General features: G+C 43.2%; 1 protein-coding gene across 5 annotated transcripts; it reads left to right on the top strand.

Moving 5' to 3' along the window:
* Positions 1–25,394, top strand: CCDC112 (coiled-coil domain containing 112). Of its 5 annotated transcripts, XM_039545630.1 has the most exons (11): positions 9–259; positions 3,108–3,236; positions 4,903–5,024; positions 14,697–14,818; positions 15,981–16,070; positions 19,290–19,365; positions 20,326–20,716; positions 21,629–22,045; positions 22,864–22,959; positions 25,077–25,195; positions 25,273–25,394. In XM_039545630.1, the coding sequence occupies exons 4-11, from the start codon at positions 14,794–14,796 to the stop codon at positions 25,301–25,303; spliced, it is 1,245 nt and encodes a 414-aa protein (XP_039401564.1). In that variant the 5' UTR covers positions 9–259; positions 3,108–3,236; positions 4,903–5,024; positions 14,697–14,793; the 3' UTR covers positions 25,304–25,394. The 5 variants fall into 5 exon arrangements, with proteins under 5 accessions (XP_039401562.1, XP_039401560.1, XP_039401564.1 ...); XM_039545626.1 differs by lacking the exon at positions 3,108–3,236 and having other exon boundaries at positions 7–259; XM_039545627.1 differs by lacking the exons at positions 9–259; positions 3,108–3,236 and adding an exon at positions 443–708.

Here is a 25,394-nt window from a genome sequence, read left to right as displayed (position 1 = left end):
AGGTTGTGGAACGCGGACTCCCCGGGTTGGGATGGGCGGAGCTTACCCGCTCACGCCACCCCCGCTAGGAACGCGCCGTCCGCGCACCAGAGCAAAGCCCCGCCCCCAGAACTGCGACCCAGCCCCTGCGCGTGGCCCCGCCCCTAGTCCGTGTTCCTGCGACCCCGACGGCCCGCGCGTAACCCCCCAGCGCCCGAAGAAGGGAGTCGCGCTGGCCTCCAAGATGGCGGCCATGGCAACGGCGTCCGGGCAGCAGCAGGTAAAGGCCCGGCCGGCAGCGCCGTTCCCGCCGTTCGGTGATGAGAACGGGCCCCGGGGCAGCGACTCCGCTGCGGCTCATCCTTGTCGAGGGGATTCTGGGCTGTTCCCTCCTTCCCCCGGCGGGGAGAGAGCCCGCGGGGAGCCGGCCCCGCTAACGGGGGGAGGCTCCGGCCGGGCCCTGTGTCTGCCAGAGAAACAGAAAAGCTGCTGCGGCCCAAAGCGTGTCCCCCCGACCCGCTGCCGCCCTGGGGCGGTCGAGCCTTCAGGGGCCCCAGAGAGCGGCCGGCCCTTGCCAAAAATCATGGGATGATTAAAACACAGAATCCAGCCTGTCCCGGGTTTTGTGCTGGAGGCGGGGCTGCGCCAGAGCCCCTCCCCCCATCAGTGCTGCACCGCAAATCACTCCTCGAGCACCTCTGCGCCTTCCCTACAAAGTACCTGGGCCAGGTGAGGGCCTAAGAAAAGGGCCTTCTGTTGTCTCTCTCCCCAACAGAAGTCGGTCTGATAAAAGCTATTACCTCACTCACCCTATCTCTCTAGTATCCTGGGACCCACATGGCTACAGCAACACTGCACATAGCCAGTTCAATCTGCTCTGGAACATTTCTGCCATGTTACCTGATTGTCCCGTTGTCCATCACCCTGCAATTACATGCCCCAGTGATAAGCTGTTTAGAGGTATCTAAATCAGTGGTCCCCAAACTTTTCCCGGTTGTGCAACTGCTGTCTGCCCCCTCTTCCTGGGAGCTGAGGCCAGGAGTGGAGCTGCAGCTGGGGGCATTGGGCTGGGGGGGGGGGGGCAGATAGGAGTAAAGGGGCTGTAGCTGGGAGCGGGGCTGGGGCCAGGAAAGGAGCCACAGTAAGGGCAGAGGCTGGGGGTATGGCTGGGAGCTGAGTTGGGGGAAGAGAGGGGCCAAGGCATGGGGGGCGGCGGATGCTGGGAGCCAGGGCTGGAGCAGAGCTGGGGCTGGATGGCCCTGCTACCCTGAATGTTCCTCAGTGCCCACATAGGGAGTCAGGACCCACACTGACCTAAATTGTATTCAGTGTTGTAGCAGTGTTAGCCCCGGGATATTAGAAAGACAATGTGATGATATATTTTATTGGACCAACTTCTGTATTTGGCCCAATAGAAGATATTACTTCACCCACCTCATCTCTAGAAGTACCTAAAATTCACCTCTACCCCGCTATAACGTGGTTGTGGGGAGCCAAAAATCCCTAGTGCATTATAGCTGAAATGCTGTTATATCGGGTTAGCAGCAGCAGGGCTCCAGCAGTGATTTAAAGAGCTCTGGGCTCCAGCTGCTGCGGGGAGCCCGAGCCCTTTAAATTGCCAGTGAGCCCCGCTGCCGCAGCCCCGGGGTAGCAGCGGCAGGGCTCCAGCAGGATTTAAAGGGCCCGGGGCTCCCCGCAGCAGCTGGAGCCCTGGACCCTTTAAAGCACCGCCGGAGTCCTGCTGCTACCACGCTATACACGAACCCGTGTTATATCGGGTCGCGTTATAGTCAGGGGCGAAGCCCGCTTGCCCCACCAAGCAGCGCCCGCGCCGCGCGCCCGCGCCCGTCCCCTCTCCCCTCGCTCCCGGGTCGGTTCTGTCCCGGCCCGGCTGGGCCAGGTGCAGGAGCCGGGACCACCGACCCTGCGCACTGCCGCCTGCTGCGCTCGGGCGCTCAACCGCGGGGCGGGGGGACGGACGACCGCAGTCATGCCAGCGGCCGCCGCTTCAGGCGGCGGACCTGCCCCGCCGCAGCATGCCGCGGCAGCTCAACCACCAAATGCGCCCCCCCGAAGCGCCGCCCCAAGCGCCTGCTTGGCGCGCTGGGGTCTAGAGCCGCCCCTGGTTATAGTGGGGTAGAGGTGTATTTAATTCAAGGTTAGTTCTTGGTTTCATCTTGCATTCTGCAGGGTTTTCCCATTATGATGTCCTGTTTTGTTGGCTTCCTACTGATAATCCTAACTCTGTATCTCCACTCCAGCATTTGGATAATATAATGCAGGGGTTCTCAAACTGGGGGTTGGGAGGTTATTACATGGTGGGTCACAAGCTGTCAGCCTCCACCCCAAACCCCACTTCGCCTCTAGCATTTATAATGGTGTTAAATATATAAAAAAGTGTTTTTAATTTATAAGGGGGGGTCACACTCAGAGGCTTTCTGTGTGAAAGCCTGTACACCAGTACAAAAGTTTGAGAACCCTTGATATAGTGTAACTCATAGAATTGTAGGATTCCCACAAGTGTCACATAGGTTTTTAACTCTACAGATCCCAGAATCTCAGTGGTTGCTGAGTGACTAAATATGGCATGATGAATAAAAGTCAAGCTGGGTTCTTCTAGTGCATGATAACAGTAATAAAGGTACTGCTGACTAAATTATGCCGTCTTTGACTCCCATACCATCTCATGGTCTTCCAAACTGAGCAAATTTGATATGCAATCATGGAGACATAATAAATATAATATTCCATGATGTCATTTTTATAGTTTCTGAAGAGTGGCCTCTTCAAACATATCATGGACATGGCCAAACTACATTTTAAAATGGTTAAAAAAACAAAGCTGCAGTCTAAGTAGACATAGAAAATGCGTTGTTTAAAAATCCTATTATGACATAGTTTGGCCCTGTACATGCTGGCTGGCCAAACCCTTTTATAATCCACTTTGATTACAGAGTGTAAACTTTTTGCTTGAGCATAGATGCTTTAAATAAACATAGTTTGATAGTGGTCAAGGAGCTGAATTTATTTCAACTTTGTTTGTTTTCAGCTTGTGATGATGCATTAGCATTCTATGCAGATGTTTCATATCAGTATGTAATGTTTGTTATTGATATTTATTTTTATAGTACCAACAATTCATTAAGCACTTTACAGATTGATATAAGGATAGCATTCCTGCTCCAAGGCACACTCTAAATAGAGAAAATACTGGTGAAGGAAATGGGGGTTGAAAGATTGCAAGCAGAACAAAGCCAGTAAGCAGTCTGTTTGGTATACATCTTCTTATTTCCATTTTTTTCCAGATTGCATTTGTCCAATAGGAAAAAAAGTGGCAACCCTAATAGACAGAATGAGGGGCATTTCTACCAATGTGATGCTAGTTCAGATGCTCCAATAAATACTCTTTAGCTGGAGTAGTCAGATTAATTCAACTGTGCCGCAGAGGAGACATGTATTCTCTATATGGCTTAATAAACCCCGAGCCAAATAATCTGTTTTCTTCCAGCTGCAGTGGTCCTGGGGGTTTGAGTCTCCTCACCCTCCCATTGAGAAGTCATTGACTTTTAAGGATGATTTTTCCTATAGAGAACTCCTAATGCTTGTTAACCAGCTACCTTTTGCTGATTTGAGGTAAATTAAAGCCTGGGCTACACTAGCGGAGGGCGTAGGAGTTCGAACTAAGATACGCAACTTCAGCTACACTACTCGTGTAGCTGAAATCGAAGTATCTTAGTTAGACTTACCTGGCCATCCTCACGGTGGCGAGTCGACTGCCGCGGCTCCCCCGTCAACTCCGCTTACTCCTCCTGCCGAGGTGAAGTACGGGCGTAGATTAGCGGATTGATTTATCGCGTCCAGACGAGACGCGATAAATCGATCCTCGATACATCGAACGCTACTCGCCGATCCAGCAGATAGTATAGACGTACCCTCAGTCTAAGGGGGTAAAATGCTTATTCAATCACTGATCTTGGAATACTACTGAACCTGCCTATGTAAGAGCTAAGGGCCCTTATCTCTACAACCATTACTCTAATTTAGTATCACTTAGTCGAGTTGTCTATTAATTTAAATGGGATTACTCACATCAGTGTTTCTCAATGTTCTTATTTATTAGTATTGCAATAGCACCTAGGAGCCCCAGTCACAGACCAAGACCCTATTGTGCTAGGTGCTGTACAAACACAGAACAAAGATAGTCCCCTCCCCAAAGAGTTTACAATCTAAGTGTAAAACAAGAGACAACAAGTGAAACAGAAGGGAAGGGGGCACCAAGAAACAATGAGACAGTGCTGGCCAGCATGATAGACAGTGGTCTTAGCACATCAGCAGCCTAACTGTTGTCAACCTTTTAGTAGGCTGAGAGTGAAGATTGCAAAATTGCACACTAAATTACTAGTAGTTATGATATCGAGAATATCCAGAGTTATAACAAAAAATGTGGCTGGGCTGTTAAACCTCACGCTTCAGGATTTAAGCCAATCCCCAGTGATTGGAGGGATAAAACCAGGAAGAGACTGGGGAGGTGGGAGGAGGAGATTATTCCACATTTGTGTACTGCAAGATTCTTGCATTTTCCTGTGAAGCATATGGTACTGGTCACTATAAGAGAGGATACTAGATGGACCCTGGGTCTGATCCAGAGTGGCAGTTCCGATGACAGGCAACTACTGTTTAATTGTAGTGATACAACGTTGTATTATTGTTCTTTTTAAGAGCATATTACAGATACAATTCCCAATTCACCACTGCATTACTCCAGCTTTACCCTGGCGTAACTCCACTGAAATCAGTTGAGTTCAGCGTAAAACTGAAGTAACATAGTGGTAAATCACGTCCACAGTATGTGTTTGTCTTTTAGCTACTATGTTACTGATAATGAATACTAATAAAGAATGCCTTCTTTTGTGTTCTGTACAGAGTGACTGCTGTTTCAGTACTCCAGATTCTGGTCAACACTTTCAATTTCAGAACTGGACGATTAAAGCTGATCAAGCTAAGAAAGCTGAATTCATAAGAACAGCAGAAAAACTAAAAAATCAGTAAGTTAAAGAATATCACCATAAACACATTCTGCATGGCATTGCTGTGGATGACAGGTTTTGAGGTGATTTAAGATTAGTAGTTGTGACTATCCGCAGGGGTTCCAGAACTGTGAGCCTCTGTGTTACCCCTCCCACTTCAGCAAGTGAGAGCTTTGCTGCTGCTAAGCTGTGTCTCAGGTTCTGGACACACCAGCTTGTCTGCCTTTCCAGCAAACTCTTCAGGACTCTGCCAGTCCAAACTTTACATAGCAGGTAACAGTAAGTGAACGCCTATTCCCGAGTTCCGCAGAGACATCTTTCTGTAGTGTACAGCCTCTACTTACTGTAGCTCACAAAACCATATAAGTTTTGCTGCTCCTTTACAGAGACACTACACAGAAGGCTATTAACTTGGCAAACCCTTTACTCCTATCACAGCACTGAGTTGGATTATAGTAAAAGTAAAGTAACTTTATTCACAATTAGGTTTAAGTGATACGAAGTATAAGGATAGACATGGTTACAGACAAACAAGTAAGGTTTTACTTTTAGAAGCATATTCTAACTTAACTAACTAGAGTCTTGGTTTAAGTAGATTTCTCAGCTATAGTCAGTTTCCAGAGACTTTCAAGCCCCTTTCAGCTCCACACTTTTCTCTTATGCACAAGAGCTCTAGCCTTTTGTATCTGCCCAGTAAAGGATACCAAAATGGCTCTCTGTCCTTGCTTATATCTTCCAAAGTTTTATCTTTGTTTTCAGAATCAGAAAGATCTCCACGGGGGCTCCAGGAGGCCTGCTGTGTCCACCAGGCAGCTGATACTATGTTAATTTTTGAAGTCACTTGCCCCTTCAAGATAGTTAAGAGGATATCTCCCTGTGACACACCAGGATACAGTCCAGCCTAATGATTAGCTGTGTCACCCCTGCCCTCTAACCTGGGTGCCTTTTTCAGTGCTTTGCTGCTGTAGCCTCCAGCCTGGACTGCTCACAAACAGCCTCCAACATTCAAGTAACTCCCAGTTATGTCTGTGTGTGTGCTGCAGCCAGCCAGCCATACCTTGGCTCTTACCAGTTTTGGTTGTATTGCTGGGTGACCCCAAGACACTTCCAGTCTTAGATTTTCGCTCAGAAAGTCCTTTACTGCCCACCCCTCTCCTGGACAATACCAGTTTATATGAAGCCTATTACTTTAGTAGAAGTAATATGCACGCAACTTGCCACCCCAAATGGAGTTTCCCAGACACTTCAATTTAAACACACTGGATTAGATAAAACAATAACATTGTTTATTAGCTACAGAGATAGATTTTAAGTGAGTACAAGTAACAAGGCATAAAAGTTAGAAACGGTTACAAGAAAAATAAAGATAAAACACAACTGCTGCCTAACTTAACAAACTATGATAAAGTCAAAGCAATGTTTCTCACCACATGCTTTTAGCAGTCTTACTGACCAAACTCCGTAGATCAGGACCGCTTCTCCCAAAATCCAACGAATGCTTCAGGTGCTGTGAATGTGACTGGGGCGGGGGGGAATCTCAGGGTGTTTCTCTCTCCTTTTTATAGTTTCAGTCCCCCTCTTGAAAAACATTTCCAGCTAAGATTCAGGAGACATCCTATGGGGAAGGATGTTCCCTACTGCTTTTCCTCACCTTTTTGAACTTCCTTTATCTCACCATCCTGCTGGACGACTGTTTACTGCATAAATGCAAATTAAGCAGAGCATACATTTCTTTGTTTGAGACAAACCTGTTTGCTAACCTCAGTTAGGAACATGTGTTAATAAAACCATACAGTGGAATCTTATACAGTAGAACCTCAGAGTTACGAACTCCAGTTACGAACTGACCGGTCAACCACACACCTCATCTGGAACTGTAAGTGTGCAGCCAGGCAGCAGCAGAGATAAAAGAAAAATGCAAATAGTACTGTGTTAAACATAAACTACTAAAAAATAAAGGGAAAGGGAAAAAAAACTGACAAGGTAAATAAACTGTTTCTGTGCTTGTTTTATTTAAATTAAGATTGTTAACAGCAGCATTTTTCTTCTGCCTAATAAAGTTTCAAAGCTGTATTAAGTCAATGTTCAGTTGTAAACTTTTGAAAGAATAACCATAATGTTTTGTTCAGTTTTATAATTCCATTTCATAGTTACGAACAACTTCCATTCCCGAGATGTTTGTAACTCTGAGGTTCTACTGTATCTTCACATACAATGTTGCCACACATATTTTACCAGGATAGTAATGAGCAGACAATTCTGAGTTTTCAAGTGGTACCTCACAAGGCATACTTTTGAGCAAGTATTACTACAATAGTGTGTAGGACAGGCCTGCACAACATATGGCTGCGGCCCGCGGAGCCTCACTGTGCGGCCCGCCGGGGGATTCTAAATCCCTCCCACACGGCGCTCTGCAGGCAGTCCAGAGCCCTTTGAATTCCAGTGGCGGCAGGGAATCAAAGGGCTCTGGGCTGCCTGCAGGAGCAGGGAGCCCAGAGCCCTTTAAATCTCAGCTGGGGCCGGATTCAAAGGGCTCTGCGCTGCCCGCTGCAGCGGGGAGCCCAGAGCTCTTTAAATCCCAGCTGCGGCCGGGAGTCAGAGGGCTCTGGGCTGCCAGCTGCGGCGGGGAGCCCAGAGCCCTTTAAATCTCAGCCGCGGCCGGGAATCAGAGGGCTCTGCGCTGCCCGCAGGGGCAGGGAGACCAGAGCCCTTTGAATCCCAGCCTCTGGCCGCTGATTGCCCCCTCTCCAGACCCCTGCCCCAACTGCCCCCCAGGACCCCCACCCCTATCTAAGCACCACTGGTCCTTGTCCCCCGCTTACCCCGCCCAAGACCCCAGCCCCTAACTGCCCCTTGGGACCCCAGCCCCTATCTAAGCCTCCCTTCTCCTTGTCCCCAACTGCCCCCTCCTGAGACCCCACCCCACTTCCCCCCAGGACCCCACCCCCTACCTGTCCCTTGATAAACCTCCTGGACTCCCATGCCTATCCAATTGCTGCCTGTCCCCTGACTGCCCCTCCCAACCTCTGCCCCATCCAACCCCCCCTGCTCCCTGTCCCTTGACTGCCCACCGGAACCTCCTACCCCTTCTCCAACCCCCAAACCGCTTACTGTGCCACTCAGACCAGCGTGTCTGGCTCTGTGCAGCTCCAGACAGTTGCTGCCATGCTCCCCCATGGAGCCCACAGCCCTCTCCCACCCCCAGCACCTGCCTTCCAGATTTGAACATCTCAAAATTCAGGAGTGCTCAAGCTTGGTTTGGGCAGCTTTTACTTCATTTCTCCCAAATCAAATATACTGATCCACTGTAACTTGCTGTAGAAAAAGTAGGATAAAATTGAGCAAGAAATGCTTATTAGGACTGGAATTGCTATTTTCAACAGCCATTGCCTTTTTGTTTGTTTGAAAGGAAGACAGTGATATTGCATTGGCAAATTCCCCATAGAAAGAAAGAGTGGAACAAAAGAATAATAAAGGCACCTCAACTTTTCCTCATTTATGGAGGACAGTCTTATAATATGCATCCAGATATCCTCCAATCACACAAGCTGAAAATTGTTCCACTTTACTGCAGCTCTGTAACCATATGGGAACCAATCCTGTCTGTGTTTTGTGCACATCCAAAATTCCGGCTGGATGACCCGCCCTGGGAGCGAGTTACCAGTGACCCAGGGCTGGGGCGGCAGGAGGTGTTGGGGGGGGGGGGCACTGATGGTGGGGGAGCCCAGGGCTGGGGCAGCAGCAGGGTGGAGGGAGGGCACTGGTGGGAAGGAAAGGGGGAAGCCCAGCGCTGGGGTGGCAGGGTGTGTGTGTGGGTGGGGGGAGAGCCCAGGACTGGGGCAGCAGAGGGGTACAGGGGGGAGCCCAGGGCTGGGACGGGGGACAGCCAAATTTTTTTTTGCTTGGGGCAGCAAAAAACCTAGAGCCGTCCCTGCCGGGTTCCCCCAGCCGCCGGAGCCCCGGGCCCTTTAATTTGACCCTGAGGGCTCCCAGCCACCTCTTTAGCTGGGAGCCCCTGGTTGATTTAAAATAAAGTATCACCTCCCCACCCCCAACCTTCCTTTTTGGCCCACAGCTGTTTTGGTGGGGCGGCGCTGGGGAAGGAGGGTTTGTTTCCGCAGGGCTGGGCGGCCCTGGGGTGGGGTGTTTCCTCCGGCTGGAAGGTTTCGGCCCTCAGCTGTTTTCTTTGGAGGAATATGGCCCTCGCCACTTTACGAGTTGTGCAGGCCTGGTGTAGGGTGTGGACATAGAGGTATATTCTGTCATACTCCTCTACTTGCTAGTTTATTGACTTTGCCTTTTATGTAAATGTACTTGCATTGTCTCTCCTTGCTCAGTTTACATTGGAGACACTTTCAAGCAGGTGGGACCACATTCCTTTGTCTAGAGTGGAGTGACTTCAGCCTTACTTGCCAAACACATTTTAAAAACATATTTCCAGGACATAGAATAGTAGGACTGGAAGGGACCTCAAGAGGTCTTCTAGTCCAGTTCCCTGCTCTCAAGGCAGGACTAAGTATTATCTAGATCATCCCTGACAGGTGTTTCTCTAACCTGCTCTTAAAAATCTCCAATGATGGAGATTTCACAAACCTCCCTAGTCAGTTTATTCCAGTGCTTAACCACCCTGACCAGAACTTTTTCCTAATGTCCAGTGTAAACCACCCTTGCTGCAATTTAAGCCCATTGCTTAAGCCCTATCAGAAGTTAAAGAGAACAATTTATCTCCCTCTTCCCTGTAACAACCTTTTATGTACTTGAAAACTGTTATGTCCCCACTCATCCTTCTCCAAATTAAAAAAAAACAAACTATTTTTTCAATCTTCCCTCATAGGTCATTTTTTCTAGACCTTTACTCATTTTTGCTGCGCTACTCTGGACTTTCTCCAATTTGTCCACATCTTTCCTAAAATGTGGCACCCAGAACTGGACACAATACTTCAGTTGAGGTCTAATCAGTGTGGAGTGGAAGAATGACTTCTCATGTTTTGCTTACAACACTCCTGTTAATACATCCCAGAATGATGTTTGCTTTTTTTGCAAGAGTGTTACATTGTTGACTCATATTTAGCTGGTGATCTACTATGATCCCTTTCCGCAGTACTCCTTCCTAGGCAATCATTTCCCATTTTGTATGTGTGCAACTGATTGTTCCTTCCTAAGTGGAGTACAGTAGTACCTCAGATTTATGAACACCAGAGTTACGAACCAACCAGTCAACCCCACACATCATTTGGAACCGGAAGTACACATGAGACAGGGAAAAAAAGCAAATACAGTAGAGTACTGTATTAGACGTAAACTACTAAAAGATAAAGGGAAAGTAGAATTTTTCTTCTACACAGTAAAGCTTTAAAGCTGTATTAAGTCTATGTTCAGTTGTAAACTTTTGAGAGAACAACCATAATGTTTTGTTCGGAGTTATGAACATTTCAGAGTTAAAAACAACCTCCATTTCCAAGGTATTCATAACTCTGAGGTTCCACTGTACTTTGCATTTGTCCTTATTAAATTTCATCCTATTTACTTCAGACCATTTCTCCAGTTTGTCTAGATCATTTTGAATGTTAATGCTATCCTCCAAATCACTTGCAACCCCTCCCAGCTTGGCATCGTCTGCTAACTTTATCAGGGTACTCTTTATGCCATTATCTAAGTCATTGAGGAAGATATTGAACAGAACTGGACCCAAAACTGATCCCTGCAGGACCCCACTCGATATGCCCTTCCGGCTTGACTATGAACCACTGATAACTACTCTCTGAGTACGGTTTCCAACCAGTTCTGCACCCACCTTATAGTAGCTCCATCTAGGTTGTATTTCCCTAGTTTGTTTATGAGAAATTCATGTGGGACCGTATCAAAAGCCTTACTAAAGTCAAGATATACCACATCTACCACTTCCCCTTTACCCTGTCAAAGAAAGCAATTAGGTTGGTTTGACACGATTTGTTCTTGATAAATTCATGCTGACTGTTACTTATCACTTTATTATTTTCTAGGTGTTTGCAAATTGATTTCTTAATTATTTGCTGCATTATCTTTCCGGGTACAGAATTTAAGCTGATCGGTCAGTAATTCCCTGAGTGGTACTTATTTCCCTTTTTATAGATTGGCAATATATTTGCCCTTTTCCAGTCTTCTGGAATCTCACCCATCTTCCATGACTTTTCAAAGATAATTGCTAATGGCTCAGATATTTTCTCAGTCAGCTCCTTGAGTACTCTAGGATGTATTCCATCAGGCCCTGGTGACTAGGAAACATCTAATTTGTCTAAGTAATTTTTAACTTGTTCTTTCCATATTTTAGCCTCTGATCCTACTTGATTTTCACTGGCATTCATTAAGTTAATGTCCAATTTCTACTAAACTTTTTGGTGAAAACTGAAACAAGACAGTTAGTACTTCTGCCATTTTCACATTTTCTGGTATTGTTTTCCCCTCCTCATTTAGTAATGGATCTAACTCTGTCTTTGGCTTCCTCTTGCTTCTACTGTATTTGTAGAATGTTTTCTTGCTACCCATATTCATAATTTTTCATATATTACTGTACATATACCATGCAATAATATTAATGACCAGCATGTTACCAGTTTACATATGATACCTTACCAGACACTTTTTAAATACAGATTATGACAACAGTGACATATAGAGATATACCTATCTCATAGAACTGGAAGGGACCTTGAAGGTCATTGAGTCCAGTCCCCTGCCTTCACTAGCAGGACCAAATACTGATTTTGTCCCAGATCACTAAATGGCTCCCTCAAGGATTGAACTCACAACCCTGGGTTTAGCAGGCCAATGCTCAAACCACTGAGCTATCCCTCCCACAATCAGAATCAGCTGGTCACACCAACTGAGGCCCATTGCTAGATACCAGGGAGCCCTTTGTCCTCTGGGCTTGGGGTGCGCTTTGGGTCAGAGTAGACCAAAACAGTAAGGGGATGCTGTTATTGCTGGAACCCTAAAAGTTGAACTACCTTAACAGAAGGTATATTAAGAAGGTTTAATACTTAGGAATGCTTGTTGATTAATGAGGCTACTAAATAGACATAAAAACCTTCATGAACTAAGAGAGAGTTGCCCATTGTTCAAATCCACCAAGGGCCAAATTCTGATCATTTTAATTACACTAAGTAATCCATTACTCCCCAAGTAGTTCCACTGAAATCAAGGTACTAAGGTGCTTCCCACTATGAGTAAGGGTTTCAGACTCTGGCTGTAAGTACATTTTGTTACACCGCTGACCAACTACAGTACAGAAACAAAAATTTCTTATGGATCTATAAGACTAAGAGATTTATTTGGGCATAAGCTTTCGTGGGTAAAAAACCCACTTCTTCAGATGTATTTATCCACAAAAGCTTATGCCCAAAGAAATCTGTTAGTCTGTAAGGTGCCACCAGACTCCTTTTTGTTTTTGCGGATACAAACTAACATGGCTGCCCTCTGATACTTACGGATCTGTGTATTTAAAAAAAAAATGCCATTATCAAAGTCAGCAATTTTGATATCTCTAAAACATCTCATTTTCACATTCCAATCACACAGTTGTTGTAGAGGCATTGGGAGCACTTTACTTTGGAGCAAATCTGTCCATCTACATTACAGCTCCACCTATGTATGGAACGACATTAGTGCAGCTCGTCCTCCCTGCTGTCTTCCACCATGCTGTGCTCAGCCTTTCAGTGATAGCTCTTTGTAAGGGTTGCTTGCACTGCACTATGCACCTAGATCAGTTCTAATACATTTTTAAAGCGTGAACTGCAGTCTTAGTCAACAAGATAATTTCTTTATTATCTCTGCCCTTGTTCAAGATTACTTGGAACATCTCCCCTACCGTTCATGATCAAATAACAACCTTGTGGCAACTACATCAATTTGTCACATAGACAAGTAATAATAGGGAGGTAGTTAATGTATTTTTAGCTTCTTTTAATGTGATCCAGCAGGAGGACAGTGAAAAGAATTGTCACTGTGAAACCAGGCAGCTGACTCTGAAAGCGTTCCAAGGACTTTATTTGTCTACAGAATTTGGGAACTGCTAAATGACAGCCATGTTAATTTGCTTTTAATCTAGTCTCCTGCATACTAGAATTCATGCCCCAAAATATATTTCAGTTTACCCCGTGTTCTTCCTTGGTTTAATAGAGGCATTTCCTCAGAGAACATCCATTCTCTCCTTTTCATATGGCCCAAGAACAGTATACATGTTTTTTTAGCAGGTTTTACCTTTGCTGGGGAAACATCAGGAAAACTAAATAGGATGCTGAACACAAATAATATTCTGTTGTTGTTTTTAAATGAAATATTAAACACTAAACATAAAATATAAATGGCACCCTGCAGGAATAGATTCCTTTGGCTCTTTTATTTACAAAAATAGAGGAACAAAGTTAGAAAATAATAGCACTGCAACTTAAAGATACCAACTGAAAAAAATAAAAACCTTGAAACAAACATTCATTACTGTAGCCACTTACACTAATTAATCTGGCCTGGGATTTGCAGCATTATCTAGGAGCAGTTTTATCAACAGCTTCGAGGCAGTAGACTTCCCCACCTCTAACTAAACCTTAAATCCAAGCTTGCTATTTGCTTATGCTCAACCAACCACTGGTTTCCTTCCCTTCTATCACCCCAGAGGACTGATAAAACCCCTGGCGTAGGTCTAATTATTGTATTTGTGCAATCCCCATCACTGTTGTAGCTCAGCACCTCACAGACTTTAATATATTTATCATCACAACCCCCAAGTATGGTAGGGAAATAATTGTATCCTTATTTTACAAATTGGGAACTGAGGAAAGAGAAGCTAAATGATTTGTCAGGGTCACACAGGGAATCCATGGTATAGCAGGAAATTGAACCCAGGTCTCCCAGTTCTTCGGCTAGTGCCCTAACCACTGAATCATCATGGCAGGGAATGTCAGGGGAGAGTGGGAAACTGGGCTCTACATATGTAATGAGTTTCATCTGGTTCTCAAAATGATTAGCCACACCCTTATGAAGTAGATAATGGATAAGTAAGGACAACTTCATCTACCACTGAAGTGTGGCCACTTCTGAGGAAGAAAGTGGCATCTAACAGTACATCGTCTATAAGGCTCATCTGATGCAGAACCTTGAGTGTAAAGAAAGTACCATAGTTATAAATTGAGGGAGAAAGTAAGACAGTTCTAAAGGATGTGAAGGACCCCAAGCCCATTAGAAATAAAATCATAATTTAGAGTGATCTGTTGACACAAAGAGCAGAATTGTACATCTGTCTGCCTTTGCTGAATACCAGATTTCTGATTACTTCTGTCAGGCTTACTGTGTGGCTTGCACTACGCATACATCTTGCAAAGGATGTTTCTGATTTTTTTAATTTATTGACATTTACCAACATTTACTGATAAAAATCTAATCCTTCCAAGTGATAACACACTAGTTACATGATAAACTAAAAGCAGCTATTCTGATTAATATTCCCTGTATTAAAGCCCAGTTTTTGAATTCTGTAATGATGCACTTGTCCGGAGCGCTTATTGAAACTAACTTATTCAATCAAAAATAATGACCACTAATTAGAGTTAGTCTAAGTAATTTCTAAGTGGTAATGACTGTGAATTTATATTTTTAATTAATTTTCAAATGATTTTAAAATGTGATTTCAAAGCCAAGCAACATTTTTTTTTCCAGACTTGTGAATATAGAAAAAGACAAAAATGGTAATCTCTACAGCAAGAAGAGTGATTTCAGGGTAGAATACAGCACACTGGAAGAACTGGAACATAAAATGACTAACAACAGGAAAGCTGAAAGTAGGATATTTGTTCCTTTCCTTGTCCACACTCACTCACTTAACTGGTGTATTAGCTCATAGAACAAAGCAAATTCTGATACTCGCCCATGAAAGTATTTTTGCTACTGTATATGTACTGTTTATAAGAGAGAGTGCACTATAAAAAGAACAGTATTGTGGAAGAATTAAAAAGTATGAACCTAAACATAACAAGATTTAATGTAGCTTAGTTAATGTACAATAAACTTATGACAGCACCACCAAATAATCAAGGATTCTCAGTGTCTCCCACATTGAGCACTTAAAAAAAGTAGATCTTTGAATATTTCAGTGTCTGGATTTGCAGAAGCTTGAAGCATTGGAGGTGGGTCCTAGAGAATCCAGGCACTGAAATGTCCAGTTATGTATTCCAGGGCTGGTAAGGATAGATGACAGCATGAGAAGGTATGTTCGTTGCAGGGTGGATTGCAGAAGTTGGTTCACACTTTGAATGTGCCTGAAATAGAGGGTAGTACACTCAATATTCAGAAAAGACCTGATGTGTCATTCAGAAGAGGTGACACCATCATTGGAGAGAGGCATTTTCAAAAAGTCCACAAACACAAAATCTTTAAATTATTTTTTGCACTCCCAAAGATATGCTAGGTGCCTCATAAAATAAGTAGACACATTACATATTCTGAAGAGCATACAAACTAACATGACCTAACATGTTACGGTCTAACTAAACACACAGATCAGGGAAAGGAAGGGAAAAGATAGCAATAAGATCATATTACTCAGTAAAGTTAGTTCACATTTTGTGGTGCTGTTTTGTTTGTTAAAGATAGCTATTCTCTCCTCCACATTTTATAGGCCTTATGACAGAGGTAAGTAGGAGGGATTTGAATGGGGCAAGGGAAGTGGCTAGAGTCAGAATTGGTGTTCCCAGCACAAGGGGCAGCATGAAAGAATGGATGGAGCTGCTTCTATGAGAAGATGATGAAGAGGGTATCAGTACTGGCATTTTTGCTGGCATCATTGTTGGAATGGGAGGGTGTGTCAGAGAAGACATGAAAGGTGACCAGACCAGAGGTGTTGGGGCTGAATGACTTAGAGGTTTGAGGGTAAAGGCAAGAAATTTCAATTTGATGTACAATTAAACTTTTAACATGACTGACTAACTTATTTTTCTTCCACAGAAGCTAAAATCCAGCAACAACTAGCAAAAATACACAATAATGTTAAGAGACTTCAGCGACAATTGAAAGATGTGAAGCCTACACCGGAATGTAAGTCTTGTTGATGGAGTTTGAAATACTTGCCTTTTATAGACAAAAGTTTAATTTTCTTGGATAATTGTCTTGCAGGGAAGGTCTCTGCTTGTGCCATCAGTGCAGGCCCTGGATGTCCTGTCTAAGAAAGGAGGGGAGTGTTAGGAAAGGCTGGAGGCTCCCTCAGATCATCTTTAGAGTGGAACCCCTTATTTTCTGTTGGCACTGGCCTGGGACCCTGGAGCCTATTGGGGGTGTGGTACCTTCTGTGCTGAAGTCCATGTCCTTCTGCTTGAATTGTACTGTAATGCTAAGTGCAACAAGTATATTTTTGGGATTTAGATACAATCGTATGCCTCTCTTCCATCTGATGGCTGAGGACGTTGAGCAAGGGCCATAGGGAATTACATTTTCAGGCCATCTGTACCAATATAAACTGGAATATTCTGTTGATAATGAATAAAGCACACTTGGGGGATTAGATGAGTTGAAACACTTGGGGAACTTGTAATCAGAGAGACATGCATTTGTAGCTTAATAGTTTAAATGTAGCCCAGGTTAGAGACCAAGATCTATCACCAGCTCAAGGTTATGTAGTGCTTACATTTTGTTGTTGATCTAACTCAATTTCTATCTGCAAATGTCTGCATCTACCTTGGCCTCTCTGCTAAACTGTCAATAGGATGCCAAGGATTGAAAAAACACAAAGCTGAATGAAGGCCTTGTCTGATGAGAAATTGTACCAATTTAACTGACTGGGTTTTAAAAACAAAGCTAGTTAAACCAGTGAACTCCACAGGGGATTGCACCATATTTGCACCATATTGTGTCCACAGGGGATTGCACCATATTTAACTAACCACTTTTTAATTGTTTTACTGTAGTTAAAAACATAAGGACAGACATATTGGGTCAGACCAAAGGTCTGTCTAGTCCAGTATTCTGTCTTCTGACAGTGGCCAATGCCAGGTGCTTCAGAGGGAATGAACAGAACCATTAATCAACAAGTGATCTGTCCTGTGTTGCCCATTCCCAGTTTCTGGCAAACAAAGGCTAGAGACACATCAGAGCATGGTTTTGTATCCCTGCCCATCCTGACTAAGAGCCATTGATGGATCTATCCTCCATGAACTTCTTATAGTCTTGGCCTTCACAACATCTTCTAGCAAAGAGTTCTACAGGTTGACTGTGCATTGTGTGAAGAAATACTATCATATAACTTTCTTATTAGACAAAGCCTAAGACTCTCACCCCTAGAGATTCTCTCTCCAAATCAAGACTGAGGCATGTTGGCAGGGTAACATGAGAAAACTGGTTCTTATGTTGGGAATCATTTCAAGATAATCCAGAATGGGCCCCTCTTATTCTGAAATAAGTGTGTCCATACAAGGGTTTCCATTGGGTTAACTAAATCAGTTACTCCTGAGGGAATTATGCACCAAAAATTAAAAATTATGCACACAATATTTTAAAATTCTGCAAATTTTATTTGTCAATAAATAAATGTGGCTCCAGCATGGCAGTGGGGAGCTCAGGCCATTGGCTGCATTGAGGTGGAAGATCACCCTGAAGCCCCCATCTCCCCCAGTACAGGAACTCAGCAGTGAGGCTGCTCCTGACACCGTGCAAGGGCTGGATCTGCCCCAGAAACACCCCAGGGCCCTGCCCCTCTGTGGCAGGCGCATCAGGTATGGGAGAGCAGGCTCAGCCCAGCAGGATCCAAGTGTGGAGGGGCTTAGTGTGGGGTGAGAGGTTTCCAGGTTTGGGGTGAGAGGTTTCTGTGGGGCAATCTGGGTGTGGGCAGCTCAATGGGAGATCTGGATGCACAGGGGCTCATTGTGGGGGTTCCGGATGCAAGGGCAATGGGACTCTGCTGGGGATCAAGATAATGGTGGTTGGGCTCAGTGGCGTGGGCCTGAGGTGTGGGGAGATGGGGCTTGGTGGGGAGGTCTGGGTCTGGCAATTTGGGGTCCGGGTGCTGGGGGAGTGGGGCTTGATGGGGTGGGGGTCCAGGTGCAGCTGGTTGGGTCTCAGTGGGGTGGGGCTCTGAGTGTGGGGGGCTTGTTGGAAGGGTCCAGGTGTAGAGGGATATCGCATGTCAGGGTGAAGGTTCGATGGGCCTGCTTAAGGGGGGAGTCCCAGCTGCTGCCAAGGGGACGCCGCAGGCCGGGATCCCGCTTCCCCCATGATTCCCCTATCTCCTTTTCTTCTCCATCCCCTTCCCCTCACTCCCACATTCCCCTCCCCCTGCCCTATTTCACCTCCCTTCCTTCCCCACTGCCTCCTCCACTCACCCCCCTTCTCCCATTTCCCCCACCCCCACTTACCCAGCCTCACTGTGGGAACTCACTATTCCACAGAAAATAGGAAGGCTCCCAGATCACAGAAGGGGAGCACAACTGGCACTGGAACCCAGGAGGCTGTGTTCAGCTGCAGAGTCAGTGGAGCCTGACATAGCTCCACTCATCAAGACTCCATGAGATTGTAAGGGCCCATCCTTGCTCATCCTGTTGCAGGACTGGAAACTAAAGCTCTCAGTCACATTCTTTTCACCAGCATTAAGTTTCCTGGTAGAGAAGGATGAAGAGGAATAAAAGTATGTCTACTCAGAATAGAATACTCTAACAATACAAATAAAGAATTCCCTTCTGTCATCAGTTATTTATTATTTCATTATTGTAGCATATTTTATTTCAGGAAATCCAATTTTACCTATATCCATATTTGTCAACTAATTTAGTAAAAGTTTATTTTGCCTATTGGGGATGTGTATGAAGTAGAGGCTGTATGGGATGTATATGTTTTAAATAGAAACTGCCTGCTTTGCTATATATCTTTATTCTCCATGTTAGTTTATTAAGAAATGTCACATTTTCTTGTGTCTAGCACAGGGATTGGCAACCTGCGGCTCCGGAGCCACATGCAGCTCTTTGGCTGCTCCTTTGCGGGCAGCCGTTTCTTGAGGGAGTGCGAGGTACAGGCTCTGTCCAGTAGGCGCTTATCACAGGCAGCTCACAGCCCGGAGGCGCAGCAGGGCTCTGACCCCACACCGCTGCCAGAAATGGCTGGCTGCTGGCACGTCTCTGCATGCCCCTTGCGGGGAGGGGAGCAGTGGGTCTCCAGGCGCTGCCCGCAAGCTCCTCTTCTTTGAAAGGTTGCCGACCCCTGGTCTAGCATATAAAAGCTATAGTCAGCTATAGGGAAAGTGATATTTACTCCTCTTTCTGGTTTTTGTAGTCGTTGAAAAGCTCAGGGAAATGATGGAAGAAGCTGAAAATGCAATAAATGGTTTTAAAGAAGAACAGCGACTAATGTATGTTTCTACATGCTTTTACAGTCTCGAGATAACTGAAATCAGTCACACAAAACCAAAATAAAATATAACATAAATGTATCGTATAAATCACTCTTCTCTTTCTTTTTTCCATCCTGTTCCTTTATTTCCTTTTTCTATAATGAATCATTTAAGTAAACATATATTCAAAGCAAACTTTTATGACTAGATTACCTATAGTAGTATCATGCAATAACCATATGATTATGGTAAAGGCATTCTAATAGGGGGGTCTGGATTAGAATAAATGGATTTTTAAAGGCACATTTTTTTCCTTTTCTCTCTCCCTGCCCTCCCAATGATAGCAATATAGGAAAGGAGTATGGTTGTTTGGGTGCCCTACCTGTGCATTTCCATCTAGTTCTCTTTTACGAGTAACCTTAACTCTGACTTTCCTGGGTTTATAATGCTTAGTTTGGGGATAATTACAAAAATTCTGTACAGTAGAACATCAGAGTTATGAACACCAGAGTTACAAACTGGCCAGTCAACCATACACCTTATTTGGAACTGGAATTACACAATCAGGTAACAGCAGAGACATTCCCTTCCCCCTCCCAAAAAAAGCAAATACAGTACAGTACTGTGTTAAATGTAAACTACTAAAAAAAGGGGAAAGTAGCATTTTTCTTCTGCATACTAAAGTTTTAAAGCTGTATTAAATAATGTTCAGTTGTAAACTTTTGAAAGAACAACCATAACTTTTTGTTTACTGTTACAAACAACTTCCATTCACAAGGTGTTTGTAACTCTGAGGTTCTACTGTAATTTATTTTACCCTAAATTAGTGATACTTAATCTGAACTTTAGCCCCACTTTAACATAGTTTTTGTCTGGGAATTGAATAATCACAAAGTCTATTTCAGGTGAACTCATGGGTATTGTCTGACCTTTTATTTAAAAGTCAAAATGTGTGTTTATGTTGTTTTTTTTACTTAGATATGAAGAGCTTATGAAGGAGGAGAAGACTGCTACTAATGAGCTCAGTGCCTTACAGAAAAAAATTGACACATGGGCACTGGGTAGTTCAGCCATAGAAAGAGTTTTCAGGTTACCATCAGGCAAGGTTCCAGTAGACAAAACACTGCAAAATCATCTACCTGAAGAAGTAGTAGAATTTGAAAGGTTCCTTCAGCAAACAGGAGGACGACAAGGAGGCTGGGATGATTATGATCATCAACACTTTTTGAAAGTATGGACAAAACATAAAGGAAAGCCGTCCTATATAGAAGAAGCCCTTGAGTATCTCTCTGGAAGAAAAAAAGAGGATATTCAACAGCATGAGACATGGTATCAAGAATTTCTGATTTTAGAGGAAAGAAAAAAAGAGGTAAGAGGATTTTAAGATTCAAAGTATGTTTGTATTTTAAACAAGTGTATTTCTTAAAAGCCACACACGCTTTTCACCCTCTTCCATCCACCTCAAGCTGTGATGGCAGACATAGCTTTTTTCCTACAGAAAACTAGTTCTCTTTTAAATTTTCACTTTGTTGGTGTTGTTCTAAGGAATCATCAGCAGATGATGCTCTAAGCACATGTTGGAGTGCTGTGTGCAGTAGCTGAGCATATTACAATTATTATTATTCATGTTTATTGTAGTCGTACCTAAGAACCAATCAAGAATGGGGCCCCATTGTGCTAGACACTGTACAGAGTAGTCCACAGTCTTAGCCCCAAAGAGCTTTCAGTCTAAATAGACAAGACAGATATGTGGGGGGGAGGATGGGGAGAGAAGGACTAGAAAAGTTGCAACACACCTCGGCTCCAATGGTTCTGAAAATAGAAATTTGGAGGAGGGTCCTGGACCTGGGTCTCCTTCGTGGTAATAGATTAGCTGGCATAAACATTGATTTTTTTTTTAGCAAAAAGTTTGGTTTTACTGTTCATATATGTGTGTGAGAGATAATATAAAAATAATCGAAAAATGTTTGCACAGTGAAAACATCTGATTCTAGTTAACTAATGAGCCTAATAATCATTCTGCAGCAACGTGGATGCCATAAAACTTTATATATTCAAATTATTGTAGATATTAAACTTCAAACACTGTGAGATAGGTAGATAAATAGTTGTTTCCATTTTACATGTGGGGAAACTAAGAGATAGTAAGCTACTTGCCAAGGTAAAAAAGCATCTATGTCTGGAGTTCCTACCTCCTAGTCTCTCCTTTGGAAATAATTATCTTGGAAGAGTAAGATTTTATAAGAAGTATAAGAATTTTTTTCTTACTGTTCTCGTGCAGTCTATTGAAAAGTGGAAAATGAAGAAGCAACAAGAAAAACAAAAAATCTTAAAGCAAAAGCAGAAGTCAGAGAAAATGCTCAAAACAGAAAATCTTCAACAAGAAGCAGCTCAGAAGCAAAAAGCAGAGAAGGAAAGGAAAAAGCAACAAGCAGCTGTCGAAGCGTGGAAAAGACATAAAGAAATAGAATTTGCAATGAAACAAGCATCTCGACTGAAAGAGGAAGAAGAGAGAGAGAAAAAGCAACAGAAGGAACGCCAGCGCCAGTTCCAACTGAAGCTACTGCTAGAAAAGTACACTCGGCAGAAGGAGGAACAGGAGGCGCTCCAAAGACTTGAAAAGGGGAAGAGAGAGGAGGCTGAAAGGGAAAAGAGGAAGAGAATTGCTGCAGAAGAAATTTCTAAGTTTCAAGAGAGAGTGAGTAGTCACACCCCACACGTGTTTCAAATCTTCTGGATATGTGGTACAGAGTAGACATAGTATTAGAATGTGGAAGACTAGAGAGTTAATTATCAATAACAATTATTTCAACTTTAAGAGATATTTTAATTCACAAACTACATCTGTATGAAGATAGCTCTGTCTGTGTCTTGGGAACAGCTCATCTTTTTGTCTAAAATAATGTTCTGTTGCTTTTCCTCAGTGTTCCAATTCAGCAAGATACTTGAGCACATGTTAAAGTACAAGAGTACTCCTGTTGACTTCAGTGGGACTAGTTAACTGTTTAAAGTTAGGTATATGCTTAAGTATATTCCCGAATCGGGGCCTAGGTGGGGGACCAGTCCAATATCAGTATTTGTTTTCATTACCATTTGTTTATAAAAAATGGAAAGTAAATCTTGCAAATATATAGCAGTACAATATCAAGGGTTTGTTTCCAAAAGGTACATTTTAGAAACTGGCCTGTGTAATTTAATTGTGTGCTTTGGTTTTTCTTCCTTTACTCTGCCTGTGGCACACAAAGTTCCAAGTCCTGAGGACTGAAATGCTTTAGTCTTAACTACAATAATTGGGTTCCCTAGAATGGTATCTGGGTGAAATGTAGTGGCCTACGTTATATGGGTCGGATTGGACGATCAAATGGTCACTTCTGTGCTTAAACAGTATGAAATCTAGGACATGTTTGGTTTCTAAAGCATTCAAAATAAATTCTGATCATATGAAAAGCCTATTGGTGCTTTATTCTTTTTGATTCCCAAAAGGGCTCAATATTTCATCCATGGTATATTTTCCAGGATCTTCATAAACTTGAAGTAAAGATTCTAGAAAAGCAGGCAAAAGAGGAGGAAAAAATAGAAAAAGAAAAAAGACTGGCAAAGTTAAGAGAGAAGGTAACTAACATATGTACTGAATTGATTGATTTTTCTTGTTATCATCTGATGAAACATATCTTCATGCTTGTAATTTATTTTTAACAGCTTTATTCTTTCTGCTGCCGCCTTCTAAAAGGCAATTATTTTTCTTATCCAAATGACCTCTTACAGCTGAAGATTATTTTTTGTCATGGTAAACTAACAAACAACCCACCTCAGAATGGGAAAAGTCTTGGCTTTTTACAGTGGAAAAAGCGCATAATTTTTGGTAAAAAGAACAACACTTATTTTCCTTTTGAAATGTGTTTAAATAGCTATCTTTAGTGGTTTAAAAGCAGATAAAGATACCAAAACACATATGAACAAAGGTTAAACATTTTTTAATTATAGATGCCTAAAGTTAAGCACCTGAATCATTATTTAGGCACTTAAAATAAGTTGCCTGTTTTTCACAAATGTTGAGCATCCAGTAGCTGCTGCTCATTCTGTGAATTTATAGTGGATGTCAGTCTTTAGGGTTCCAATCCTGCACCTTTTTCCTGCACAAATTTTACTACGAATTAAGAGGGGGAAAATATGTTTGACAGACTGTCCCTGCTCTTGTCCATAAGCACATCAAGCAAACGTGTCAATCCTGCAATAAGCTTCATGTGGGTCAAAGACTCTTGTCATAAATGAGATTTATTGCATTTCTTGGAAGGACTATCATACAGGTTCACACCTACCTTCCTTATGCTATTCATCTAGCCAATGTAATTATTTCTTGTGACAAATGGAAAGGCACTGTTTTTTCCTATTGTTAGCCAGTAATCGGGGTCTTACACATTTTGTTGTGTTAGGAGAAATTGATAATGGGGTCCAGGTATTTCTTTGATGCAATCCTGTTTATTTACAAAGAATGTACACAAAGTCCAGTTTCCCTGAATGCGCTAGGAATCAAACAGCAGGAGACAGTTTCTTTGGTCACAGTTCCAAGCCTTTTTCCAGCCAGCATTTTACCCAAAAGCTCTCTGTGTTTTTCCTCATGGTCACTCTATAAATCCTCCTCTGACTCAGTATGGGGTTTCCTCGCTGCTCTCGTTTCTTGCCGCATTACTCTCACACAGACATACAGCTGCAATCTAATAAATCCCCTGTCCCTGCATTGTTTATCAGAAACGCCCCCCCCCCTCCCCCAGCAAAGGGACACGGTGGGTGAGATACCAGTAAAAAAAAAAAAAAAAGTTTTGTTATCCGGCACTTTATCAACCAGAAAGCTCTATTAACTGGCATTTCTGATATCTCTCAATACAAATCTTCAGTCTAGTAACCGGGACTAGTATACTGCCCAGGAGGTTATGCACTTGAACATTCTGCACTCTACTTTTATGCAAAAGAGGTAGAAGACAAGTAAGCAAGTTGATATCAGGGATTTATTCAAAACATTGTGTTATAAGGTCATTACAGATTCAGCCCAATCTCCTACACCTTCTACATCTACAATGATAATAGGGTCATTATTATCAACATCAGAGGCACTACAAGGTCCTGAAGTGCCTTCTGAATCATCAAAGAAAGATTGAATTATATTCTGTATAGCTTTAGTGTATTTTTAGTGATATGGGTGTATGCCATGTGCTGCCCATAGTGATATTTAGTGTCATAAGATAACGTACTGTATAGAAAACTTTACCTGTATAAACCTAAGTGCTTCAAGAAACCAGCCACTCTGCAGTGCAGTACTACTACTGGATTGGTGAGTACCTGTATACTATTTTATACCTTATTCATTTTATTGTGTTCTAATTCTTTGAAAATTGGTATTCCATTGGTAAGTATAACTTTCAGTTAACTGGAATTTTTGACTAACCCCTGCATTCCCCCAATATGCCGGATAACAAAGCTTTTACTGGAGTATCTTTTATTGGACAAACTTCTGAAGTTTGTCCAATAAAAGATACTATTTCGCACACCTTGTCTCTCTAATATCCTGGGACAGACAGGGCTACAACTACACTGCATGCACTAAGCAAAGGGGGCATTTATTTGTTCCCTCATTTAGCCTGAATGGGAGGCAGCTGTCACACCCAACAGCTTCAAGAGTTGGTGTGACTGCCCAACCTCCCTTCCCCTGCATAACAATATATTATTGACAGGTTGAAGTTCACGTAACCAGGGACCCATCTAGACTGTACAAACCTACCAAGGGTTGGGAGGAACGCACAAAAGAGATTGGACCAACAGATGTGCAGCCACTTTTACATATTCCACATAGGTAAGAAAAAGACTTAGATTTATATATTTTTAAAATACACTCAATGACCAGCTATTCATCCTTATTTTTTCCCATAGAGCTATCCCAACCTGGAGACAAGGGTTATAGCTGAACATCTGCATATACGAGAAGATGAATTACATACAAATAAAGTGACCAACTGGGTCCTTAGAAATTTTCATAAAACTTTTTTATGTAA

The sequence above is a fragment of the Mauremys reevesii genome, linkage group 6, assembly GCF_016161935.1.
Source record: "Mauremys reevesii isolate NIE-2019 linkage group 6, ASM1616193v1, whole genome shotgun sequence".
NCBI classification, from domain to species: domain Eukaryota; kingdom Metazoa; phylum Chordata; order Testudines; family Geoemydidae; genus Mauremys; species Mauremys reevesii.
This window is presented reverse-complemented; position numbering and strand designations above follow the sequence as displayed.

Bases quoted from the DNA above. Each gene is read 5' to 3' on its own strand.
- CCDC112 (XM_039545626.1), top strand. From the start codon at position 32: ATGGGCGGAGCTTACCCGCTCACGCCACCCCCGCTAGGAACGCGCCGT. The intron at 14,819-15,980 runs GTAGGATATTTG...TTTCTTCCACAG, and splicing joins TAACAACAGGAAAGCTGAAA to AAGCTAAAATCCAGCAACAA. The intron at 16,071-19,289 runs GTAAGTCTTGTT...TGGTTTTTGTAG, and splicing joins TGTGAAGCCTACACCGGAAT to TCGTTGAAAAGCTCAGGGAA.